Source organism: Suncus etruscus, chromosome 6 (genome assembly GCF_024139225.1).
Source record: "Suncus etruscus isolate mSunEtr1 chromosome 6, mSunEtr1.pri.cur, whole genome shotgun sequence".
Taxonomy (NCBI): domain Eukaryota; kingdom Metazoa; phylum Chordata; class Mammalia; order Eulipotyphla; family Soricidae; genus Suncus; species Suncus etruscus.
The window spans coordinates 5709324-5734433 of NC_064853.1; the positions used below are offsets into that span (position 1 = coordinate 5709324).

Sequence of the window (25110 nt, forward strand, 5' to 3'; positions counted from 1 at the left end):
GCTCAGAGCATACTCCCAGCTGTGCTCAGGGATCACTTCTGGCGGGGCTTGGGGAAATGGGATACGGGGGTCTGGATTGCTTGGCTGCAGGCAAGGCAAAGGCCATAACCCCTCTCTGTCCTTCACCCCAGTCTATATCTCTCTCTCTCTCTCTCTCTCTCTCTCTCTCTCTATATATATATATATATATATATATATATATATATATATATATATATATATATATTTTGGTTTTTCGGGCCACACCCGTTTTGATGCTCAGGGGTTACTCCTGGCTAAGCGCTCAGAAATTGCCCCTGGCTTGGGGGAACCATATGGGATGCCAGGGGATCGAACCACAGTCCTTCCTTGGCTAGCGCTTGCAAGGCAGACACCTTACCTCTAGCACCACCTCGCCGCCCCCCCACCCCAGTCTATCTCTAACTAGCTTTTTAGAAATTCAACCAAGTCAACCATGACTCTTTCCCCTGCAGAGAAAGATATTCGACTTGACAAAGGCTGGAGAACAAGTTGGTAAGAAAAAGAAGCTTGGTAAAGCAGAAGCCTTTGCCTTGTACCGAGAGTAACAGCACTTGGAGTCAGTTTTAATGGCCCTCCCACCCCCCGCTGATCAAACATATTAGAAAGCTGGGAGGCATTTCACAGTGATAACATATAATTTCAAAAATACTGACTGAGATATTAGAAATGGGGAATTAGATTCTTCGTATGTCCCAATGGTCCCCAAGCTTAATATGCGCTTATAATGAACCAAAAAATATTAATTTACTAGAGAAACAAATTTGTGGCTATGATCGCTATTGTGTGATTTTCTGTTATTGACTTAGAATCCTACAGTTCTGTAGTGTGTGTGTGTGTGTGTGTGTGTGTGTGTGTGTGTGTGTGTGTGTTTGGGCCACAACCAAATACCCTCAGGGCACCTTATGTGGTTCTGTGGATGAAAGCAGGGACCATTTGTGCAAGGAAAGCACCTTACTATACTGTATCCCTGGTCCCTATTAGTCTTATCTATTTTTATATTTTTGGGTTTTTGGCTACACTTGGTGGTACTCAGAGCCAAGGGACTCCTAGTTCTGTCCTATAAAGACTCCCTGGTTGTCCTGGAGGGGGAATATGTGGCACCAGAAACTGAACCTGGGAAGCCAGGTGCCATGCAACTGCCTCAGCTTCCCTTCTCTCTCCAGCTGAGCTTCTTTCTTGAGCACAGGAGAGTGAGGACTGGAGGACCCAGAAGGCTTTGCACGTGGGGGCCCAGGCTCAACTCTGGCTCTGTGTCGTCCCCTGATCATCACCCAGGGGTGACTTACCACTTGAGCTGGGAGCAGCCTATGAACATGGCCAAGGACCAGAAAATACCAATGAAACCAATCAAACTAAAAAAAAACGAGGAGAGCAAGTGTGAAATGGAACAATAACATTTGGTTGTTAATTTTTGGGCACACCCAGTAGTGCTTAGGGTTCTGTGCTCAGGGATCACTCCTGGTGGTGTTTGAAAGACCAAATTGGGTGCCAAGGATTGATCCTGGGTCACTCTTGCAAGGCAAGCACCCTCCCAGCTGTACTATTTTTCTGGCCCTGACAATGATTTCTCAACAAACAACGAGAAAAGCACATGCACTCACAGAAAGAGGGGTTCTGGGGCAGCTCTGGCACTTCCCTAGGGGCTACCCTGTCAGGCCAGGGAAGTCTGTGTTTCAGGAGCTAAAGCAATAAGAAATAAGAAATTGGGGATGGAGCCACAGTATTATAGGTAAGGTGTTGGCCTTGCACATGGCTGACCTGAGCACCCCATAAGGTCCAGGGTCCCCCAAGCCCATCAAGAATCACCCCTGAGCAGAGTCAGGAATCACCCCTGAACACTGCCACGTGTTGCCCCAAAACAAATACAAAGAAATAATAAGGCGGAAATTATTTATTGATAACATAAAGCAGGATGACAGGATGACAGGGTTTTCCGAGCTAGGAGGGGTCAGGCCGGGCACGTTTGGGCTCCTGCGGGCCTTGAGGTGATGAAGTGCTCTGGGTGAAGACACTCCGGAGGGAGTGAAGAGTCTGCAGTTGCTGCAGGCGCAGGGCCAGCTCGCGTGCACAGGCCTGCTGGACGGCTTCTGTCTGTTCGGCCGCCCAGCGCAGGGCAGTGGCTAGGGTGCCCGGGTCCTCCTTGGCGACCAGCTGTGGCGAGAAGAAGAGGCTTGAGGGCCACGGCCTCCACCTGCCCCGGGGTTGCTTTCCCGACTTCCTTCAGGATGGGAATGCGTCGCCTCAATGCCAGGCTGAATGCGTGTTATATAGACTCAGATCTTGGGGCCAGAGTGATAGCACGGCAGGGAGGGCATTTGCCTGGCAAGTGGCTGACCTGGGTTCAATCCCCAGCATCCCACAGAGACTGTCAAGTTAGGAGTGATTCCTGAGCGCAGACATAGGAGCAAACTGTGACCATTATCAGGTGTGGCCCAAAAACAAACAAAGAAAAAACAAAACTGGGGGGGACCGGAGCAATATCACAGCGGTAGAGCGTTTGCCTTGAATGTGGCCAACCCAAGACAGATAGTAGTTCGATTCCTAGCATCCCATAGGGTCCCCCAAGCCTGCCAGGAGTGATTTATGAGTGCAGAGCTAGGAGTAACCCCTGAGCAAGCCGAATGTGATCCCCTCCTTCCCGCAAAAAAAAGAAAAAAAAAACAAAACCCAAAAAATGGACTCAGTGCAAAGGTGTTTGGGGGGGATGAGTCTACTGTGAGGGGTCACCAAGTCCCCCACTCTGGACCTGGAGCTAAGCCCGGGTGGAGAGTTTCCTTCCTGCTGCAGGTCAGGGACCAGGATGAAGGAGGATTCAGAAATAGTCCACACCCAAGAGGACCCCGGGGCCAAGCTTTTAGCCCTGACAAGAAGTGGCAGAGGGGGCTACATCGATATAACACAGCAGGGAGGGCATTTGCTGTGCAGGCGACCAACCCAGGTTTTGATCCCTGGCATGCGCGCGCTCGAGCGCACACACACACACACACACACACACACACACACACACACACACACACGAGCCAGCCACACTCACACACCCAGCATCCCACACAGTTCACACACACACATGCATGCGCGCGTGCGCCAGCCAGAATCATTCCTGAATGCTGCAGAGCTGGGAGTAAGCCCTGAGCACCCCCTCAAAAAAAAAAAACCTAATCAAATCTAAATCAAAATAATATGAAACTGAGAGGCCATAGAGAGTGGGTAAGGTGACCTGGGTTTGATCCCCAGCATCCTACAAGGTCGCTGAACCCATCAGGAGTGACTGCTGAGTGCAGAGCCAGTAGTAAACCCTGAGCACCTCTGGGTGTGGCCCCAAAAACCCCCCACCTCCCAAAAAAAACCAAAACACTCCAAAAAGCAGCAGCACAGGGGGCCTGAGAGAGTACAATGGTAGAGAGAGAGTACAATGGTAGAGCGTTTGTCTTGCACGCAGCTGATCTGAAGAGATGGTGGTTGGAATCCCGGCATCCCATATGATCCCTCGTGCCTGCCAGGAGTGACTTCTGAGTGCAGAGGCAGGAGTAACCCCTGAGCGCCATCGGATGTGACCCGCACCCCAAGAAAAAAGCAGCAGCATAGAACCAGATGCAGGGCGCTTTGGTATTCTGGGCCTCAATTGACCCTGGGAGGCATCACACGCACCTGAAAGCCCACACCTCGTGCCCCTCGCTAACTACTATGGTTGACAAGTATTTTGGAGAGCCCCATCTATCTCATCGAAGGTGCTCTGAATCGAGTTGAGCGTCCATAAGGGCTTTGGGTTGGTACCAGGCAAGTGAGCAGCCAGCCTGGGTGGGGTCTGCAGAGATACCACAGACCTGCACATGCCTCTGCGGGGCAAGGAGAGGGGGGTGTCCCAGTCCTTCTCTGCTGCAGCTCAGGGTCCCGGGTTTTCGCCCACCTCCAGATCCTGACTGGATAAACTCAGCTCTGGAGATGTCTTCTCCTTCAGGGTGCAGAGAAGCCGGCTGGGGAGGCCAGACACAGTGCCGCTCTCTTGGGGCGTCCCCATGTCCACGGTGTCCTCTTCACTGAAGCTGGCTCCAGGATCTGTGGGGCGGACGAGGGGGGAAGTTCAGTCCTCCAGTAAAGCCAGGGAGGAGAAGCCCTCAGCGATGCGAACACATGGGCTGTCTGGGCTCAGGGCCTCCCTACCTGCCTGCCGGGCCAGCACGCAGCCCTCCTTCTGCAGGGCCTGCAGGTAGAGCTCCAGGAGCTGTTTGGACTGCCGAGCCTCCTCACGCTGGTCCAGCGCCTGCTGCAGTGCCTGCTGGAGGTCCCGGGCAGTGGCCTCGCTTTGGTTCAGCTCCTGCGCCAGCTCCGAGCATGGGATGTCAATGAGCACCTGTGGACGGGCAGAGCCTGAGGGAGTGGACGAAACTCAGGGGCTGGAGTGGTAGCACAGGCTGTAGGACATTTGCCTTGCATGCGCTAACCTATAACGTGATTTCTGAGTACATAGCCAGGACGTCACCGGGTGTGGCCCAAAAAAGAAAAAAAAAAAAGAGGCAACTCAGACCCAACCTGGGCTTAGGGCGTGGGCAGCTTGGGTATTCCAGACCCTCTGGCCCATGACTTTCCCAAGTACCTACATGGCCTTGGGCCGGAGTTTCTGCAGAAAGACACGAAGGAAATGGTGCTTGTGGTTCTGTGTGAAAAACCACAGTGGGGTGGGTGTTTGCCTTGCATGTGGTTGACCCGGGTTCGATTCCTGGCATCCCACAGGATCCCCAGAGCCTGCCAGGAGTGATTCCTGAGCACAGGACCAGGAGTAAACCCTGGGTACCAACAGGTATGGACCCAAACCAAAAACCTAACCAGATAGTGGCGGGGATGGCTTTTGCTTTGCACTCAGCCAACCCAAGATTGATCTCCGGCACCCCTGAGCACCCCCAGGAGTAATTCCTAAGTGCAGAGCCACGAGTGTGACTCTTAAGCATTGCTTGTATGGCCCCCAAACAAACAAACAAACAAACAAACAAAACAAAAATAACCAACCTGGGCCGGAGAGATAGCACAGCAGTGTTTGCCTTGCAAGCAGCCGATCCAGGACCAAAGGTGGTTGGTTTGAATCCCAGTGTCCCATATGGTCCCCCGTGCCTGCCAGGAGCTGTTTCTGAGCAGACAGCCAGGAGTAACCCCTGAGCACTGCTGGGTGTGGCCCAAAAACCAAAACCAAAACCAAAACAAACAAACAAACAAACAAAAAAAATAACCAACTCAGGGCTGGAGAGAATATGGGGTGGGATACATTTGCTTTACACAGAGCCATGGCAGTCATGACACTGATTGAACTTTTGGCACTAAATGTAGTCCCCTGAGCCTGCCTGGAGTAAACACTAAGCTCTATTGGGTGTGGTCCAAAAAACAAAGAAACAAAGAACAAAAGCACCAAACAAAATCCTGGTATTAAAAAACCAAGTTGCACAAACAAGGAAATGATTTTTTTTTTTTTTGGTTTTTGGTTTTTTTTTGGGTCACACCCGGCAGTGCTCAGAGGTCACTCCTGGCTCTATGCCCAGAAATCGCTCCTGGCAGTCTTGGGGGACCATATGAGATGACTGGATTCGAACCACCATCCTTCCAAATGCAAGGCAAACGCTTTACCTCCATGCTATCTCTCCGGCCCCAGGAAATGATCTTTTGTTTTTGTTTTTGTGCCATACCTGGTGGCTCTCAGATTTTACTCCTGGCTCTGCACTCAGAAATCACTTCTGGCAGGCTTGGAGACTATATGGGATGCCGGGAATCAAACCTGGGTCCAGCCTGGGTTGGCCACATATAAGACAAATGCCCTACCGATATGCTATCTCTCTAGCCTAGAAATAATCATTTGTAACAACAAATAAATATCAGGCTGTTTAATACCAAAAAAAATTTTTTTCCTTTATTTTTGGGCCATACCCAATGTGCTCAGGGCTTTTTCCTGGCTTTGTGCTCATAAATCACTCCTGGTGTGATAGTGAGGGTCCATACAGGGGTGCTGGGATAAGCCACATTCAAGGTAAGAGCCTGACCTGCTGTACTAGTTCTCTGCACCCCTTTTGGTTTCTGGGCCACACCTAGTCACCTAGTGGTACTCAGAGTTTACTTCTGGTTTTACACTAAGAAATTACTCCTGGTTGGGGCCAGAGAAATAGCATGGAGGTAAGGCATCTGCCTTTCATGCAGAAAATCATTGGTTCGAATCCCGGCATCCCATATGGTCCCCCAAGCCTGCCAGGAGCGATTTCTGAGCGTGGAGCCAGGAATAACCCCTAAGTGCTGCCGGGTGTGGCCCCCCCCCCCCAAAAAAAAAAAAAAAAGAAATTACTCCTGGCAGGCTGGCAGGCTCGAGGGATTTGGGAAACTGAAGATTGAATCCAGATTGGTGCGCTTATGGCAAATGTCCTACCTGCTGTGCTATCACTCTGGCCCCTGGTCCCCTATTTTTTTTTTTTTTTTTTTGGTTTTTGGGTCACACCCGGCAGTGCTCAGGGGTTACTCCTGGCTGTCTGCTCAGAAACAGCTCCTGGCAGGCACGGGGGACCATATGGGACACTGGGATTCGAACCAACCACCTTTGGTCCTGGATTGGCTGCTTGCAAGGCAAACACCGCTGTGCTATCTCTCTGGGCCCCCCTATTTTTAATTATCAATTATTTTTTGCAGAGTGGATTGAACCTTTTGGCTCTGTGCTCAGAAGTTGCTCTGGAAGGCCCAGAGGACCATATGGGATGCCAGGATTTGAACCGGGGTCCTTCCGGGGTTGGCCGCGTGCAAGGCAAATGCCTTACCTTACTGCTATGCTAACGCTCCAGTAGGGCATCCATGTTTAGAAAATGTCTGTTATATGGATAGGGCACTTGGCTTACATGTGGCCAATCAAATTTGATCCCTGGCATCCCATAGGGTTCCTGGAGCCTGAGGAGTGATTCCGGAGTGCAGAGCCAGGATAAGCCCTCCCTGAGCACTACCGGGTGTAGCCCACAAATAAAATATATACCTAATATACATATATGTGTGTGCCTAGATGTATATTTAGCTCAGCTTTTAAAGAAAACGTTGAGTCAATGAAAGGAGAACCTATTATATCCTAAATCTGCTCTCAGGATAATTTCGAAGACGACGCCACCTTTTGGCATCTACAGCACGAGGCTAAAAATAGTCTTCAGAAAAGACAGATCAGACTGTTGAGACACTCTGGATGGCGATTCTAAACTTAGCTGCACGGTCGAACTGTTTTGGAAGGTAATAAAAACTACAATAATAAGAGCTTGCACTTCTGGAGTGCTTTGTTATATAACCCCGAGAAGAAACAGCTGTGGAACCCCCAGAAGAGGAAATGGTGGGGAGGGGGAAGCTACTTGAAATTGGGGGCACCTTTGGTTTGCTCTGCCACATCAGGCAGTGCTCAGAGTTGCTCCTGCCTCAGTGCTTGGGGTTGCTCGTGGCGGTGCTGAGGGAACTCGGCGGTGCCAGCAACTGAACCCAGTTCTCCCGCATGTGAGGCTTCCCACACAGACTTTCTGGCTTCTCTGACTCAAAGAGGGACCATTTTAAGTTTGCTTGTTTGTTTGGTTGGCTTTTGGGCCACATCAGGCGGTACTCAGGGGTTACTCCTGGCTCTGCACTCAGGAATTGCTCCTGGCAGGCTCAGGGAACCATATGGGATACTGGGAATCAAACCCTGGTCAGTCACATGCAAGGCAAGTGCCCTACCTGCTGTGTTATGGCTCTGGATCCAAGGAGACAACATTTTTTGTTTGTAAGCCACACCTAGCAGTGCCCAGGGGTTACTCCTGGCTCTGTGCTCAGGGATCATGCCTGATGGGGTAGCAGGGACTGAACCTGGGTCTATTGCATGCAAGGCAAGATCCCTCCCCACTGTACTACCACTCCTGCCTCAAGTTGTGCAATTTTTCTTCTTGTTGCTGTTTTTTGGGCCACACCTGGCAGCACTCAGGGTATACTACTTGCTCTGTGCTCAGAAATTACTCCTGGCAGTACTTGAGAGACCCTATTGGATGCTGGGAATTTGAACCTGGATCAGCCATGTGCAAGGCAAATTCCCTCCCTATTGTGCTACCTTTTTCCAGCTCTGAGGCATGCAGCCACCTAGGAAGTTGGAGCATATGTATATGTGGGGTTATGAACAGGTGGGGCACGGAGGGCTTACCTGGAGATCATCCTCAGACAGGAGGATGATGCTAGAAAGGTCGGCCCGAAGCTGCTGGGCCAAGTTCTTCCACCTTGCCCCTGTTGCGCTGTCAGTTTCATCAGTGTCAAAGGACTCCTGGGAGATCCAGGCTGTGCCTCCATCTGTGAACAGGAACAGAATGAGGTGGGATTGGGGAACCCCACATACTTCCTCCCCATGCTCGGCCTCCGCATACCCTCCCACTGACAGGGGAGATAATTTCAGGGAAGAAAGCAGCACCTTTCCTAGGGTATTCTCAAGAGAATCAACCCCTTCCCACACTTCTCTTTCTTTTTTTGATTTTTGGGCCATACCTGGTGGTGCTCAGGGGAACTATATGGGATGCTGGGGATCGAGCCCAAGTTGGCTGTATACAAGACAAGGGCCCTCCCCACTGTGCTATCACTTTGCCCCCACCCCCCCACCCCTTCATGGATTCATTTCCCAGGGAAACTATTCTTGATTATTCTAGGGAGAGAAGTCACTAAAACCAGAAGGAGGGCTGAGATTGGAGCAATAGGAAAGCAATAGGAAAGGGTGTTTGCCCTGCACACAGGAAGCCTAGGTTCTGGGTTTGATTCCCGGCATCCCATATGGTCCTCTGAGCACTGCCATAGTGATTCTGAGTGCAGAGCTGGGATTAACCCCTAAGCATTGCTGAGTATGGCCTAGGAGAGAGAGAGAGAGAGAGAGAGAGAGAGAGAGAGAGAGAGAGAGAGAGAGAGAGAGAGAGAGGGAGGGAGGGAGGGAGAGGAGAGAGGGAGAGGGAGAGAGAGAGAGAGAAAGAGAGAGAGAGAGGGAGGGAGGGAGAGGGAGAGAGGGAGAGGGAGAGAGAGAGAGAGAGAGAAAGAGAGAGAGAGAGGGAGGGAGAGGGAGAGAGGGAGAGGGAGAGAGAGAAAGAGAGACAGAGACAGAGAGAAAGAGAGACAGAGACAGTGAGAGAGACAGAGAGAGACAAAGAGACAAAGACAGAGACAAAGAGGTCAAGCCACATCCAGGAGCACTGCCTGGTCACGCTCCCTGCTCTGCACGCTGGAAACATGCTGAGAACCCTGGTCTGAGGGTGGCCGTGTGGACTCACTCTCACAATGCCAGGTGCCAGCGCTGTCTTTATTGTCCCCATGGCTCCAGAGAAGCGGGAAACTCAATGTCAGCTGATCCAGCTGTCCAGGGTCTGGCTCCCGCCTGCACCCCCCCCTCCAGTCTGCCTTTCAGCTATGGTGTCTTTGAGTTGTTGTTGGGGGGGGGCTACTGGATCTATTTCTCCTTCCCCCTTCCCCTGAGCTTGGCACCACTCTTGGCATCCAGGCCTCTTGCAAACGTTCCCACAGGTAGATGAACCATGGCAAGGTTGTAGCGAGCAGGCAGCGTCTTTCTTACCTGAATTGCTGTATGTCCACTTCTCGTCACCGACCAGCGCCACAAACTTAGTGTTGGAAGGCAGGCACAGGAAGTAATCGTCGTCATCCACGATGGTGCCATCCTCTGCCAGGACTAGGCTGATGGGTGCCAGTGACTTGTCAATAGCCAGAATGTCGCAGGCTGAGAGGGAGGAGAAAACAGCTAGCAGTTGGCAAGTATCCATAAAGAACTGACATCTAGGGGGGCTGGAGACTAGCCTAGGACGGACCGTGGTTTGATCCCTCAGCATCCCATATGGTCCCCCAAGCCAGGAGTGATTTCTGAGTGCATAGCCAGGAGTAACCCACATCAGGTGTGGCCCAAAAATCAAAAGAAAAAAAAAAAAAAAGAATTGACATCTAGGGGCCTGAGTGATAGCACAGCGGGTAGGGCGTTTGCCTTGTACACAGTCAACCAAGGTTCAATCTCTGGCATCCCACTGGGTCCCCCGAGCCTGCCAGGAGTGACCCCTGAGCACAGAGTCAGCAGTGACCCGAGTGCTGCCAGGTGTGGCATAAAAACAACAACAACAGGGGCCGGAGAGATAGCATGGAGGTAAGGCGTTTGCCTTTCATGCAGGAGGTTATCGGTTCGAATCCCGGCATCCCATATGGTCCCCCGTGCCTGCCAGGAGCAATTTCTGAGCCTGGAGCCAGGAATAACCCCTGAGCACTGCCGGGTGTGACCCAAAAACCACAAAAAAAAAAAAAAAAAAAAAAACAACAACAACAAATTTTTTTTCTGCAACCGTGTCACACTCCCAAACAGATCTTTCGTCAGAGCCCAGCAAAATTCTCAGCAGCTAGTATCGACCCCAAGTACGACCACTAATGATCCACGAGTCCCAAGCCTGGCTGTATGTAGTTCTATGTGCTTTGCATAGGAGGTCCTTAGACTCGTAGAGTCACTGTAAGGCAGGCACCGCTGTTATTCATTCATAGGATGGACCCAGGGCTCAAAGAGGTTAATTGGTCATACAGTAAGTTGGAAGAACTAGAATTTTATTTGATTTTTGTTTTTGGGAAACACCCAGCAGTGCCCAGTAGTTACTCCTGGCTCTACACTCAGAAATTGCTCCTGGTAGGCTGGGGAAACCATTAAGATGCTGGAGATCAAACCTGGGCTGGCTGTGTGCAAGGCGAATGCCCTCCCTGCTATGATATTGCTCTGGCCCCGAGACTAGGATTTTAATGCAGTCTGGCACCTAAAAAAATGTCTTCTCTAAATACCCATAATAGAAGAAACTTTTGGGGGCCAGGGAGCTATCACAGTGGTAGGGCATTTGCCTTGCAGGCAGCTGAACCAGGACGAATGATGGTTCAAATCCTGGCATCCCATATGGTCCCCCGTGTCTGCCAGGAGTGATTTCTGAGCTAGAGCCAGGAGGAGCCCTTTGAGTTCTAAATGCCAGGTCTGCAAATATTACTCACTTTGCTGATAAGAAAACTGAGGCTGAAGTGATGTGTACTTGCAAGTTCAAACACGGGTGAGCACGTACATTCTCCTTTGGAATGAATCATGAGGTGGGGGTAATTCTTTACTTTGCAAGGCTATTGCCTCTCTGGGGATATTCACATTTTTATTTTTATTTTTTGTTTTTGGGCCACACCCGGCGATGCTCAGGGGTTACTCCTGGCTGTCTGCTCAGAAATAGCTCCTGGCAGGCACGGGGGACCATATGGGACACTGGGATTCGAACCAACCACCTTTGGTCCTGGATCGGCTGCTTGCAAGGCAAACGCCGCTGTGCTATCTCTCCGGGCCCACATTTTATTTATTTTTATTTATTTATTTTTTTGTTTTTTGGGCCACACCCAGCATTGCTCAGGGGCTACTCCTGGCTGTCTGCTCAGAAATAGCTCCTGGCAGGCACAGGGGACCATATGGGACACCGGGATTCGAACCAACCACCTTTGGTCCTGGATCGGCTGCTTGCAAGGCAAACGCCGCTGTGCTATCTCTCCGGGCCCACATTTTATTTATTTTTATTTATTTATTTATTTATTTTTTTGGTTTTTGGGCCACACCCGGCATTGCTCAGGGGCTACTCCTGGCTGTCTGCTCAGAAATAGCTCCTGGCAGGCACAGGGGACCATATGGGACACCGGGATTCGAACCAACCACCTTTGGTCCTGGATCGGCTGCTTGCAAGGCAAACGCCGCTGTGCTATCTCTCCGGGCCCACATTTTATTTATTTTTATTTATTTATTTATTTATTTATTTGGTTTTTGGGCCACACCCGGCATTGCTCAGGGGCTACTCCTGGCTGTCTGCTCAGAAATAGCTCCTGGCAGGCACAGGGGACCATATGGGACACCGGGATTCGAACCAACCACCTTTGGTCCTGGATCGGCTGCTTGCAAGGCAAACGCCGCTGTGCTATCTCTCCGGGCCCACATTTTTTTTTTTTAGGTCACACCCTGTAGTGCTCAGGGTTTACTTCTGGCTCTGAGCTCAGAAATTAGACCATATGAAACTGAAGGGATAGCACAGCAGTAGGGCATTTGCCTTGCACGTGGTTGAACCAGGGCAGACCTGTTTGACCCCCAGTGTCCCATATGGTTCCCCAAGCCAGGAGCAATTTTCTTTTTTTTTTTTTTTTTTTTTTTTGGTTTTTGGGCCACACCCTGTGCCGCTCAGGGGTTACTCCTGGCTATGCGCTCAGAAGTTGCTCCTGGCTTCTTGGGGGACCATATGGGACACCGGGGGATCGAACCGCAGTCCGTCCTAGGCTAGCGCAGGCAAGGCAGGCACCTTACCTCCAGCGCCACCGCCCGGCCCCCAGGAGCAATTTTCTGAGTGCATAGCCAGGATTAACCCCAGAGCGTCATTGGGTGTGGCCCAAAAATCAAAAACCAAAAAGAAATTAGACCATATGTGATGCTGGGGATCAAACTTGGGTCAGCCATGTGACAGGCAAACACCCTACCTGCTGTGCTATTGCTCCTGCCCTTCAAGTTCTCTTTAAACTTGGCTTTTTTTTCTCTTTCTCCTTAAATGGGCTTTATTTGGGGAGCCATAGCCAGTTCATCTCAGGCCCTTACCTGACTCTGTTTAGCAATCACTCCTGGCAGTGCTTGGGGAATCATATGGGGTGCTAGGGATAGAGCCTGGCTCTGCCTTGTGCAAAGTCAACACCCTTCCTGCTGTAGTATGCTTGGGTCTGATATCTACCTCAGTTTCTTAAAAAAATTTTAAAATGGGGCCTGAGAGATAGCACAGTGGTAGGGCTTTGCCTTTCACGCAGCCGATCCAGGACGGGCTGTGGTTCAAACCCTGGCAGCCTATATAGTCCTCTGAGCCTGCTAGGAGTGATTTCTGAGTGCAGAGCCAGGAGTAACCCCTGAGTAACAACCAGGTTTGACACCCCCCCCAAAAGAAACAATTTTGGGGGAGAGGGTGTTCTAGCCTCTCTGGGGGATATTCAAGGTGCTCAGGGGCTGAGTGCTCCCTGCTAGGTGTTGGCTGACTGGCTGATCCCTGCGGTGATCAGGGAACCAAAAACCAAGCAGGGGTCAAGACCTTCAGCAAGCAAAGCCAGCCACCAGTCTCTCTGTCCCACCCAAATCAACCCACTTGAAAACACCACCACCATGCGTGAAGGAGGGACTCAGAAGTCACCTCGGTGACTCACAACTCAGGTCTCTGATGCAGTCAGTAGCTGCCCAGCCCTCCATAATGCACAAGCTGGATCTGCAAAGGCTTGGGGGTGACCATGTGCATCAGCCTTGGGTGCAACAGGAGGGCCCACTGTACCCCCCCCCCCCATTACTGAGCTTGAGCCAGCAAAGCTGGGGCTGCAGGTGGGACGTGCCTTAAGGTGCAGCTTGCTTCCCAGGCTCCAAGGTAAGAAGCTGCAAGCCTTTCCAGGGCCCGGAGCAATTGCCAAGCGGAAAAGGCAGTTAGCCTTGCATTAGACAGACCCAAGTTCGATCCCCGGCCTCCCCTGAGCCTGCCAGGAGTGATCCCTGAGTACCGCAGGGTGTGTCCCAACCCCCCCTTAAAATTATGGCTCAAACTGCTGCAGTCGCTTCGGTTCCAGCCTTCACCCGAGCTACCCAAACCCTCCAGCCCAGTGCCCTCGGACCCGAGCCCTGAGGCCAAGGCCTAGGCACCCACCCCCAGCCTGGCCCAGTTAGTGCCAACCCTTGTTCTTCATCTGAGGCTGCAGGTAGGACCTGCCTTAAGGTGCAGCTTGCTTCCCAGGCTCCAAGTAAGAAGCTGCAAGCCTTTACAAGGCTTGGAGTGATTGCCAAGCGGGGAGGGCAGTTGGCCTTGCATTAGGCGGACCTGGGTTCGATCCGCGGCCTCCCCTGAGCCTGCCAGGAGTGATCCTTGGGCACCGCAGGGTGTGTCCCCCAAACTTCCAAAATATTATGCCTCCAGCTGCCGCAGTCGCTTCGGTTCTAGCCTCCACCCGAGCTACCCGAACCCTCCAGCCCGGCGCCCTCGAACCCGAGCCCAGAGCTCAGATCCCCAGGCCTAGGCACCCACCCCCAGCCCGGCCCAGCCAGTGCCAACCCTTGTTCTTCAGCTCCTCGAGGCAGGAGGCCGCCACGCCATGCTGCTCGCGGCTGTGGTTGCGAAGCAGCAGACACGGCTTCAGCGTCCGCAGATCGCCGGCCTCGGGGGCGCCCCCGGGGTCCCCGGCCGCCTCCATCCCTCCGCTCTCAGGCCGACAGGACCGAAGCCGGAAAGTCGAGTCCCAGGATCGCAAGGCCTGCCGGGAGATGTAGTTCTCTGAGTGACAGGACGGGGGGGGGGTGGAAGTCACGCGAGGGAGCAAGGCACGCTGGGAGTTGTAGTCCTGTTGCCTGCGTTTCATGGGAGGCTTCGCAGAGCATGTCGGGAGTGGTAGTTTCTGTGCCTGCCCAAAGCCTGATTGATTCTCTGATGTCTATAGCGACTGTGCTTTCCCCTAGACTAGAGGGGTTCCCGAAAAGGTGCTAGAGGAGCAAGATGTGGCTAGGATCAAAATTAGCCCCTCAGGGGGTAAGGGGGTAAAGTTTTGGCCTCGCAATTGGCTGATCCGGGTTTGATCTCCCTAATATCCCTTATGGTTCCTTGAACCTGCCAAGAGTGATTCCTGAGTGCAGAACCAGGAATAACCCCTGAATGCAGTCAGGTTTGGCCCCAAAACTAAAGGAAAAAAAAACCAACAGGGCTTAGGTGCTCTTGAACCATCTCCTCAATCCGGGTTGTTTTCTTCTGGGTTTATATTTAGGAATTAGCAATCTTATTCAATCTAGATTGCTATGGATTTATTTTGCATTCTGAAGGCTCCCATGTACTCTCCTTTGAGTTGTTAGAGCACTGTTGTTTACATGTTTAAGATGTAATATTGATACCAGAATAAAACCGTCATTGTCCTGTATTAATTGATTTTTCCATTCCAAACTCAACCTTCAGATTAATTGGAAGGAAGTCAATTAAAATAATTGATGAGAGTAGTTTCCAGTCTTGAGCTAAAAAAAATGTTAACAAAGAAACATTTGTTTTGGGCACATTTTCACCCATAGGTTCCCTATTTCAGCGGTGCAACCTGAGTTGGGACTTCAGAACGAAGATTCCTACTTAAGTCAATCAATGAAACATTAAGGCCTCAAATCAGAAAGGAAATAGTAAACGTCAACCAAATTATATTTTGAGACTGTCCGGATGCTGTGGATAATATGTTATATGTTTCTCCTCTTTCTCCTCCTCATTTTTCTCCTTCTCTTCCTCCTTATTTGCCTCCCCATCTCTTTCTCCACACCTTGTGGTGCTCAGAGTTCACTTCTGGTTCTGTGCTCAGGGGGACCCTATGCGATGTGCAACATGCAAGGCAAGCATCATGTCTGCTGTACTATTATTTTAGCCCCAGGATGGTGTGTGTGTGTGTGTGTGTGTGTGTGTGTGTGAATATGAGAGGGGGGATTCAGGTAGACAGAGACGGAGGGTATTATTTATTCTTTATTTTATTAATTTTGGGAGTGCAGTCCAGGCAGTGTTTATGGGGTTACTCCTGGTTCTGTATTCTGGAATCACTCCTGGCAGTGCTGGGGGGATGGGGAACCATATAGAATGCTGAGAAGCAAACTCAGGTGCAAGGTAAGCACCCTACCCACTGTGTTATTTTCCTACTCTGGTTCTTTTTATTTCTATTTGCCTATTAAAGTGCCTGGCAAACAGTAGGCCAGGGGCCTTCAAACTTTTTAATCAGGGGGCCAGTTCACTGTGCTTCAGATCACTGGAAAGCCAGACTATAGTTTAAAAAACAAAAACAAAAAACTACACTTGATCTTAGCCAAAAGGCTGAGAAGTGATTAAAAAAAAACTATGAAAAAATTCCTATGCGCACTGCACATACTTTTTTTTTTTTTTGGTTTTTGGGTCACACCTGGCAGTGCTCAGGGGTTATTCCTGGCTCCAGGCTCAGAAATTGCTCCTGGCAGGCACAGGGGACCATATGGGGCGCCGGGATTCGAACCGATGGCCTCCTGCATGAAAGGCAAACGCCTTACCTCCATGCTATCTCTCCGGCCCCGCACTGCACATACTTTTATTTTGCTTTTTGGGCCACACCCAGTGACGTTCAGGGGTTGCTCCTGGCTTGGGGGACCCTATGGGATGTCAGGATGCGAACCACTGTTCAACCTGGATCAGCTACGTGCAAGGCAAAGCCCAATCACTGTGCTATCGCTCTGGCCCCACATATCTTATTTTGAAGTAAGGGAACAAATACAATATATAAAATGAAGAACAAATAAAGTTCAATCAATGAACATACCACTATTTCAATGGGAAGTAAGGGTGTGCTTTTGGTGGACTGTAGTTTGAGGACCCCTGTCTGAGACTGACAGACAGAGAGGAGGGAAGTCGGAGAGTGGTGCACATCCCACACATGGACACTGCACACCTGGGACCAGTTGGCAGCTAAGCTAAGCAGGACAGGCAGCAGCGTCAGAAACATCCAGTGGGCAAGGTAAATGTTCTACGGCCCCTAGGCCATAGTTTGAGGACTCCTGAAGTAGACCTCCTCAACGTTTGGCACTGAACTGGGGAAGCACTCATTTTCCGGGTTCTAAAATAGTGAGTTCCCACAGAGGCCCAAAGTACCATGAGCCTGGTCAGAGATCTGCATTCATCCTTGGGCTCTTCTGGGGAGAAGGTGTGAGATCCCCTGATTCCTCCATATGAGTCTCCACATGGGCCCTCCCCCAGGGCCCATGCCATGCCATCCATCCATCCATCCATTCATCCATCCTCATCCTCATCTTCAGACCACCCCAGCCCACCCCATTCTATCCCATCCCATCCCATGCCATGTCACGCCACGTCATCCCATCCCTTGGGCTCTTCTAGGGAGAAAGTGCGAGAACCCCTCCATGTGAGTCTCCACATGGGCCAGCCCCTAGGGCCCATCCCATCCCATCCTATCCCATGTTATGCCATCTCATTCCATGCCATCCGTCCTATGCTATGCCATCCCATCACATGCCATGCCATGTCATCCATCCCATCCCATCTCATCCCACCCCACCCACCCTATCCCATCTGATCCCATCCATATCATTCCATCCCATCCCATTCCATGCCATGCCATGCCATCCCATCCGATCCCATCCCATCCCATCCCAACCCATCACATGCCAGGCCATCCATCCCATGCCATCCATTCCATCCCATCTAATCCCATGCCATCCATATCATCCCATCCCATCTATCCTATCCATCACATCCCTTGTCATCCCATCCATCCCATCCCATCCATCCCTCCATCCATCCATTCATCCATCCCCCTCCATCCATCCATCGATCCATCCATCCATCCCTCCCTCCATTCCTCCCTCCCTCCCTCCCTCCCTCTCTCTTCCATCCCTCCCTCCCTCCCTCCTTCCTTCCTTCCCTCCCTCCTTCCCTCCATCTACCCATCCATCCATCCTTCCATCCCTCCATCCCTCCCTCCCTCCATCCTTCCCTCCCTTCTTCCCTCCATCCATCCATCCATCCTTCCCTCCCTCCTTCCCTCCATCCATCCATCCACTCACCCACCCATCCATCCTTACATCCATCAATCCACCCATCCATCCATCCACCCATCCATCCCTCCTTCCCTCCCTCCCTCCCTCCCTCATTCCCTCCCTCCCTCCCTCCATCCTTCTCTCCCTCCCTTCTTCCCTCCATTCACCCACCCATCCACCCATTCTTCCTTCCTTCCATCCCTCCCTCCCTCCCTCCATCCCTTCATTCCTCCATCCATCCTTCCCTTCCTCCTTCCCTCCCTCCCTCCCTCCACCCTTCCTTCCATCCCTCCCTCCCTCCACCCTTCCTTCCTTCCTTCCTTCCTTCCCTCCTTCCCTCCTTCCCTCCTTCCCTCCTTCCCTCCTTCCCTCCTTCCCTCCTTCCCTCCCTCCCTCCCTCCCTCCCTCCCTCCCTCCCTCCCTCCCTCCCTCCCTCCTTCCCTCCTTCCTTCCTTCCTTCCTTCCTTCCTTCCTTCCTTCCTTCCTTCCTTCCTTCCTTCCTTCCTTCCTTCCTTCCTTCCTTCCTTCCTTCCTTCCTCCCTCCCTCCTCCCTTCCTTCGTCCCTCCCTCCCTCCCTCCCTCCCTCCCTCCCTCCTCCCCCTCCCCTCCCCTCCCATCGACGCGCTCGGCGCTCGCCTCTCGCCTCCTCCGCCTGGCCGCGCGTGCGTGGGGGCGCGGCCCTTCCGCGGGGGGGGGGGGGGCGCCGGGCCGCTCGGCGCTGGGCTGGCCATGCCTGGGCAAGATGGCGTCCTCGGAGCAGGCTGAGCCGCCGAGCCAGGTACGGGCAGGGGGCCGGGCCGGCGGGGCGCGGGGCGCGGGGCCGTGCCGCGGGGTCGTCCGCGCTGCAGGCGGGACCCGGAGCCCCGAAGCCCGAGGCGGCGGCCTCTCGCCCCCGCGCGCCCGTGCCCTGCCCCGGGGACCCCCTGGGCCCGCGCCCCGAGGGGGGCTCCGGGCCTCGGACCCTCGGGCTTTTGGGGGGCCCAGGGACCCCCCGGGACCCCCACCCGCCGCCTGGGGCTTGCAAGGGCCCCCCTGGGCCGGAGGAGCGCTGGGCGAGGGGCAGGGGGCTTGACCCGAGCGTCCACCTCTGCCCCCCAAACTTGGGTTTCCCCACGGGGCCTGTGTCGGGGTGCGGGGCTCCCCCAGGGGACCCGGTGCAAAATAACGGTCGCCCCAGGCTCTGGCCCCCGCCTGCGCCTGTCTTCTGGTCCCGAGTTTGGGAAGGGGCCTGGGGGCAGGGTCCCAGAGGACCCCCAGTTCCAGCTTGGAGTCAGCTGTCAGGCAGCCTAGGGGGGCTCTGGGGGTGTCTGGGGGTGCAGGATGTGGAGGTTCTGCAGCCCTCACGCAGTCTTGAGTTGCAGCCCGAGTTTGGCCTCCCTGGCCTGGAAAGGGGGGCCTGGGGCAGGGTCCCAGAGGACCCCCAGCTTCAGCTTAGAGTCAGCTGTCAGGCAGCCTGGGGTGGTTTGGGGGTGTCTGGGGGATGCAGGATGTAGATGATGCGGGGAGAAACTATGCTCACTTGGTTTCTGCAGCCCTCACACAGTCTTTAGTTGTAGTGGGTGAATAGGGAGGGTGTGTTGCGGGCCCCAGATCTTGGTAAAAACCCCCCCCCCCACACACACACACAATGGAGTCTGGTGTCTCTGGCTTCAAGGAATAGGGGGTGAGCCCCCGAAGAAGGAAATGGTTTGGAGCTGGACCTCATCCTGCCTCTCTCAGGGACCCCCCCATACCCCCAGAAACATTTATGGGACATCTCAGCCCCCACCTCCTGTTTGATTCCTTCCCAGGAAGCCCCAGAGCACCACCGCCTGGTTGGTGTTCGTTTCTTGCTGTTTCATTCCTGCCGCTGTCTGTTCCAGGACCTGCCCTCACCAATGGCTGGCTCTGTGTTGGCCCAGACCTGAAATGATTGCAATTGAGGCTGGTGTCCCCCCTGGGCAGCTGGCGTGGGGTAGTAGGGACAGAGGTGGGACCCTCCTTTCTTGCATTGCCCCCAGTAAATTTGCTCAAATGCTCAGGCTGGAGAGTGCTCCCCGGATGGGGTTAAAGGACATTCTTGCCAGCCACCTCAAAGCTTCTAGTACTCTTAATTGGCTGGTGCAGTGAATAAAGAAAATGGGAAATCTTGCCACTGGGAGCCTGTTGTGATGTCTACAGACTGTTCTGGCCCCGGAAATGCACCTTTTGGACATGTGGAAAGGACCCTTTAAGAGTGCTCGACCTGCTCTTGGTTAATTTTTTTTTTTTCAGCCCCGATTCTCCTTTGCCCTTCTTTCCCAAACTGGTCGAGATGGTATTGCATCAGGTTCAACTGGCAGCCTGGGGGAAAAAGCCTAATCGGCTGGGTTCCATGTTCTCACACACTAAGTTGCAAATGCACTTTGACAAGTGAATGGGCTTGTCATTCTATTTCACAGCAGTCTGTCCAGTTCAACACGGTTTTCTGTTTCTCCAAAGCTGAGTGGGTTCGTAGAAAAGCAGAACTGCCTTGGGTGGTTTGAAAGGGGTCCGCTGAGCTAGTCATCTGTCTCAGAGGGAGTTTATTGCTTGCTATAGCATCGTTCTCTTGTTTTGAGAGACTCAGACTGCAGTCAGCGTGTTGCTGTGGTTCCAAGTGTGGGCTCTAAGGTTCTCAGCTTAGTGGCCCGTCCCCTCTAGCCCCCACTTACTTGCCTTGTGATTTATGCAAGTTCTTTTCCTGGCTCCCCATTAGATGGAGACAGCTCCGTGTCCCAAATGCCAACTTCACATGCAAGCGAAGGTTCCGTCTCGCTGATCACCTGGGCACAGCCAGGAATGACCCTCCTCCAAGCACAGAGCCTGCAGTAATGGCCCCCACACCCCATTGCCATGAATCGTGACCCCCCAAACATCAGAAAACAAACAGGAAATGCTCCAGTGCTGTTCTTTCAGGTGGTTCTGAAGATTGAGTTAACTTGCTTTAACATAGTATCCGACAATATATCATCTGGAAGCTAAATTGTTATTCACAGATGACAGATTTTTCTTTAAGTCTCGTATCATCTTTGGAGGTATGATTTTTCTGGGGGGGATACTTTTATTATCTATTTTGGGTTTTGGGGAGCCATGTTTGGCTCTTCCCAGGGGTCACTTTTGGCAGTACTTTGGGGGCCCTGTGTATGCTAAGGTTGGAACCAGAGTCAGCCGTATGCTAGGCTCATTAGCGCCTTAGACGCTATTCTCTCTTTCCAGCCTCTGGTGTAGTAAAAACATCCAAGTTGAAAAGGTGAAACTTTTTATGGAGCAATAAACTCAAATAATACAAAATCAACAGGGCCAGAGAGATAGGACGGAATAGTCAAGGACATGCGGGGACCGAAGGACAGTAATGGGACACTTACTTTGCATATGGCCAAACCGACTTTGAACCCCAGCACCGTATATGTCCCCAAATACCACAGGAGTGACCTCTGAACACCATTGGTGTGGTCTGCCAAGTCTCCCCCAGCTGAAAACTAAGAAAAAAGCCATATACTAGCCACAAAAATCTATCTTGGGCAGGATCGATAGCACAGTGGCAGGGCATTTGCCTTGCACATGGCCAATCCGTGGTTCAATTCCTGTCATCACATATGATCCCCTGAGCCTTCCAGGAGCAGTTTCTGAGCACAGAGCCAGGAACCCTTGAGTGCTGCCAGATATGCCCCCCAAACCCTACCTTTCTCCAATAAACCCCCAGAAACCTATCTCAATTCTTCAGTCCTCCTCACTGGTATAGTCTTCTAGACAAATCTGGCATAGGGGCCAGAGTGATGGCGCAAGTGGTAGGGTGTTTGCCTTGCACGTGTTAATCTAGGTTGGACCGAGGTTCGATCCCCCAGCGTTCCATCTGGTCCCCCAAGCCAGGAATAACCCCTGAGTGTCACTGGGTGTGGCCCAAAAAGCAAAACAGAAACAAAAAAACAAAAACAACTTGCATAGAGGTCAGAGGATGAGCAGGACACTTGCCTTGTACACAGTCTCTTCAGGTTTGATCCCTGACATCCCATGTAGTCCCCACTCCTGAGCCTGCCAAAAATAACTCCTGAGAGCAGAGCCAGGAGGAACCCCGATCATCGCTGGGTGTGGCTACTCCTTAAAAATCTCAAGTATGTATGTGGAAGATATACGTATATGTGAGTATGGAAAATAATTCTTTCATAAAATATTTTTATTGGGGGGCTAGAAAGATAGCACAGTGGATAGGATGCTTGCAAAACCCAGATTGACCTGGGTTCAATTCCTGGCACTCTATATGGCTCCCCAAGCGCCTCCCAGGAGTGATCGATGCTTAGGTGTAGCCCCCCAATGCCCCAAAATTTGTTTTTTAATTGAGATATACGTTTTAGGGATACAATTTCATGCTTTGGGATGTTGCATTCCCCTAGTACCAAGATCTACTTCCACCATAGCCCTTGGTTTCCTTTCACCACACCAGTAAACCCAGCTCTGACTCGAGTTTCCCTCAGGACTATTACTTTGTTTTGGGGCCACACTCAGAAATTACTCCTGGCTCTCAGAAGTTACTGGCTCTCCTGCTCTCAGAAGTTACTTTTGGAGGCCTGGAGAGATAGCATGGAGGTAGGCGTTTGCCTTGCATGCAGAAGGATGGTGGTTTGAATCTCGGCGTCCCATGGTGGTCCCCCGAGCCTGCCAGGAGCAATTTCTGGGCATAGAGCCAAGAGCCAGGAGTAACCCTGAGTGCAGCCGGGTGTGACCCAAAAACCAAAAAAAAAAGAAAAGGAAAAAAAAGAGGTTATTCTTGGCAGGTGGGGGGGTGGGGAGGAAGGAGGAAACCCTATGGGATGCCTGGAATTGAACCTGGGTTGGCCACATGCAAGGCAAACACCCTATCCGTTGTGCTCTTACTGTCCCCAGGATTATGTTTTGACTCTACCCCACTTAATTCCCTGCTCCACTGGTGAGCATTTTTTTTTTTGTTTTTGTTTTTGTTTTTGTTTTTGGGCCACACTCAGTGATGCTCAGGGGTTACTCCTGGCTATGAGCTCAGAAATTGCTCCTGACTTAGGGGACCATATGGGATGCTGGGGCATTGAACTGCGGTCTAGCCTAGGTTAGTGCAGGCAAGGTAGATGCCTTACCCCTTGTGCCACTGCTCCAGCCCCATGGTGAGCATTTTTTTGGGGGTGTCTGTTTCTTCTGTGTCCCTTTGCCTCAGCACAGCCTGCAGTCCCTTCCACATGGAGCAAAAGACAAGACTTCGTTCTGTTGAGGACATGTGTTGGTTTGCTTTGGGGCCACATTGGCAGTGCTCAGGGCTTACTCCTGGCTCTGGGCCCAGAGATCACTCCTGCTGGGGCTTGGGGAACCCAATGGGATGCCGAGGATCGAACCTGTGTTGGCTACATGTAAGCTCCCTACCTACCATGTGATCTCTCTGGTCCCCACTGCTAGTCTTGGTTTATTCTGCTCACAGGTTCTTGGAGCTCATGGGAGCACTGAATGCTGGGCTTCTGCACCCCCTTTTGCATGAATAACCTCGATCAGTCTGTCTAGACCGTAGTGGTTCAGGGCCTTAGGAATGGATGCATCGCCCCATTTCTGGACCTTCTGCCATCTTTCTTGCCTTCTCTGCAGACCTGGGCCCAGCCCTGCTGATTCCCTGTGGGGTTATTGGATAGAGGGGATTATTTCCTGGATGTGTGTGGTTAGTGGGTGGTGGGGATTGTTCCTGGACATGCCCTGCTGTTGGGCTGAGGGTTACTGGCTATAACCACACAGATGTGGGGTGGGGCACAGGGTGGAACTGGGGGGGGCAGATGAGCTGGTACCCCAGAGCCTTTGATTGACCTTATCACTCATTCCTGTGTCCCTCTTGTCTCTGAGACTCCTCTGTTTTCTTAATTCCTGAGAGGGTTGGAGGTCGAAGAAACTTCTGGAAAGAGCCTTTGGGTCTTTTCATTTCCATCACCAGGTCTCTGGTCACTTTAAAATTAAATGACAGTCACCTCTGGAATCCCAGTTGCTTTCAGCTGTTATCCCCAACGGCCTCATGGGCTGGAAAACTTGGAACCTGTAGATGTTGAGGACTGGAGCGATAGTCCAGCAGGTAAGGCACTTGCCTTGCATGCAGCTAACTGGGGGTTCCATCCCCAGCATCCTTTGTAGGTCCCCTGAACCTGCCAGGAGTGATTCTTGAGCCTAGAGCTGGGAGTAAGCTGATGTGCTCAGCTGGGTGAGGCCCTTCTTCCCCCCAAAATATCTGAAAGATAGCATGAGGTTACGGTGCTTGCCTTACATGCAGCTAATAAAGGTTTGATTCCTGGCACCACAAAGTCTCTCGAGTACTGCTGAGTAGAGTGGAGTAATAATAATAATAATGATATACAGGGGTCGGAGAGATAGCATGGAGGTAAGGCATTTGCCTCGCATGCAGAAGGACAGTGGTTAGAATCCCGGTATCCCATATGGTCCCCTGAGCCTGCCAGGAGCAATTTCTGAATGTAGAGCCAGGAGTAGCCCCTGAGCGCTGCCAGGTGTGACTTCCCCCCAAAAAAATGATATACAACCACAACAACACAGGAATTTCCTATATAACCCTGATAAAACCCCCAAGGGGCCAAAGATGTAGCTCTGTGGTAGAGCCTGTGCTTGACTCCTGTAAGGCTGGGGCAGTTTTTGGCTGTGCCAGGAAAAAGTCCAGGGCACAGAGTTGACACTTTCTGAATTGATCGAGAGGGTCCGTGAACTGAGTTTCTGTTTTGCACGGGGAGAACCTGAGCTCGGTTCCCAACCCTGTGTGGGCCTCCAGGAGCAATCTCCGAACAAGGAGTCCAGAGTAGACCCCATGCTCCACACGGTTGGTCCCTCCCTAATCCACTCCCCTTTTCCTAGATCTTTGATTTCGTCTCAGTATATCTTCTTGGTTTTTTTTTTTTTTGTTGTTGTTGTTGTTTTGTTTTTGGGTCACACCCGGCAGCGCTCAGGGGCTACTCCTGGCTCTACGCTCAGAAATCGCCCTTGGCAGGCTCGGGGGACCATATGGGATGCCAGGATTCGAACCACCATCCTTCTGCATTCAAGGCAAACACCCTACAGCTGTGCTATCTCTCCAGCCTATATCTTCTTGTTTTTATGTGACAGATTTGATGGTGAGTTGTAGATTTCATGTTTTTAGATTCTGGAAGGTCTTTTTTTGTTTGTTTTTGTGCCATACCTGGAGGCGCTCAGGGGTTACTCCTATATCTGTGCTTAGAAATCGCTCCTGGTAGGCTTGGGGACCATATGGAATGGCCAGGAACTGAACACGGGTCCGTCCCTGGTTGGCCGTGTGCAATGCAAATGCCTTGCCATTGTGCTATAGCTCCAGCCCCATTTTTTTTTTTTTTTTTTGTATCATTTTTGCTTTGAGAGCTACATCCGGCAGCACTCAGGGGTTACTCACTTCTGACTCTGCACTTAAGAATAACTTGGGGTATTGGGGGGCCATCGTGGATGTTGGGGAGTAAACCCAGGTCAACTGCACGAAAGACAGC

General features: G+C 51.9%; 3 protein-coding genes and 1 pseudogene across 10 annotated transcripts in view; 1 reads left to right on the forward strand and 3 right to left on the reverse strand.

Annotated features, from left to right (window-relative positions):
• The window catches only part of CLSTN1 (calsyntenin 1), an 833174-nt gene that overhangs the window by 565333 nt on the left and 242731 nt on the right, over positions 1-25110 (reverse strand). The gene's annotated exons all lie outside the window — the stretch shown is intronic.
• Positions 1898-14310, reverse strand: DFFA (DNA fragmentation factor subunit alpha). The gene is made up of 6 exons (XM_049775368.1): positions 14130-14310; positions 9587-9748; positions 8186-8328; positions 4183-4372; positions 3929-4077; positions 1898-2172 (listed from the first exon to the last, which is right to left on the reverse strand). The coding sequence occupies exons 1-6, from the start codon at positions 14266-14268 to the stop codon at positions 1960-1962; spliced, it is 996 nt and encodes a 331-aa protein (XP_049631325.1). The 5' UTR covers positions 14269-14310; the 3' UTR covers positions 1898-1959.
• Positions 15760-15914, reverse strand: LOC126012784 (uncharacterized; annotated as a pseudogene).
• PEX14 (peroxisomal biogenesis factor 14) overlaps positions 18312-25110 on the forward strand; it is a 122917-nt gene continuing 116118 nt past the window's right edge. Inside the window, exon 1 of the mRNA XM_049775364.1 lies at positions 18312-18389. Within this exon, the coding sequence (XP_049631321.1) occupies positions 18354-18389 (36 nt within the window). The 5' untranslated portion in view covers positions 18312-18353. The remainder of the gene's footprint in view (positions 18390-25110) is intronic.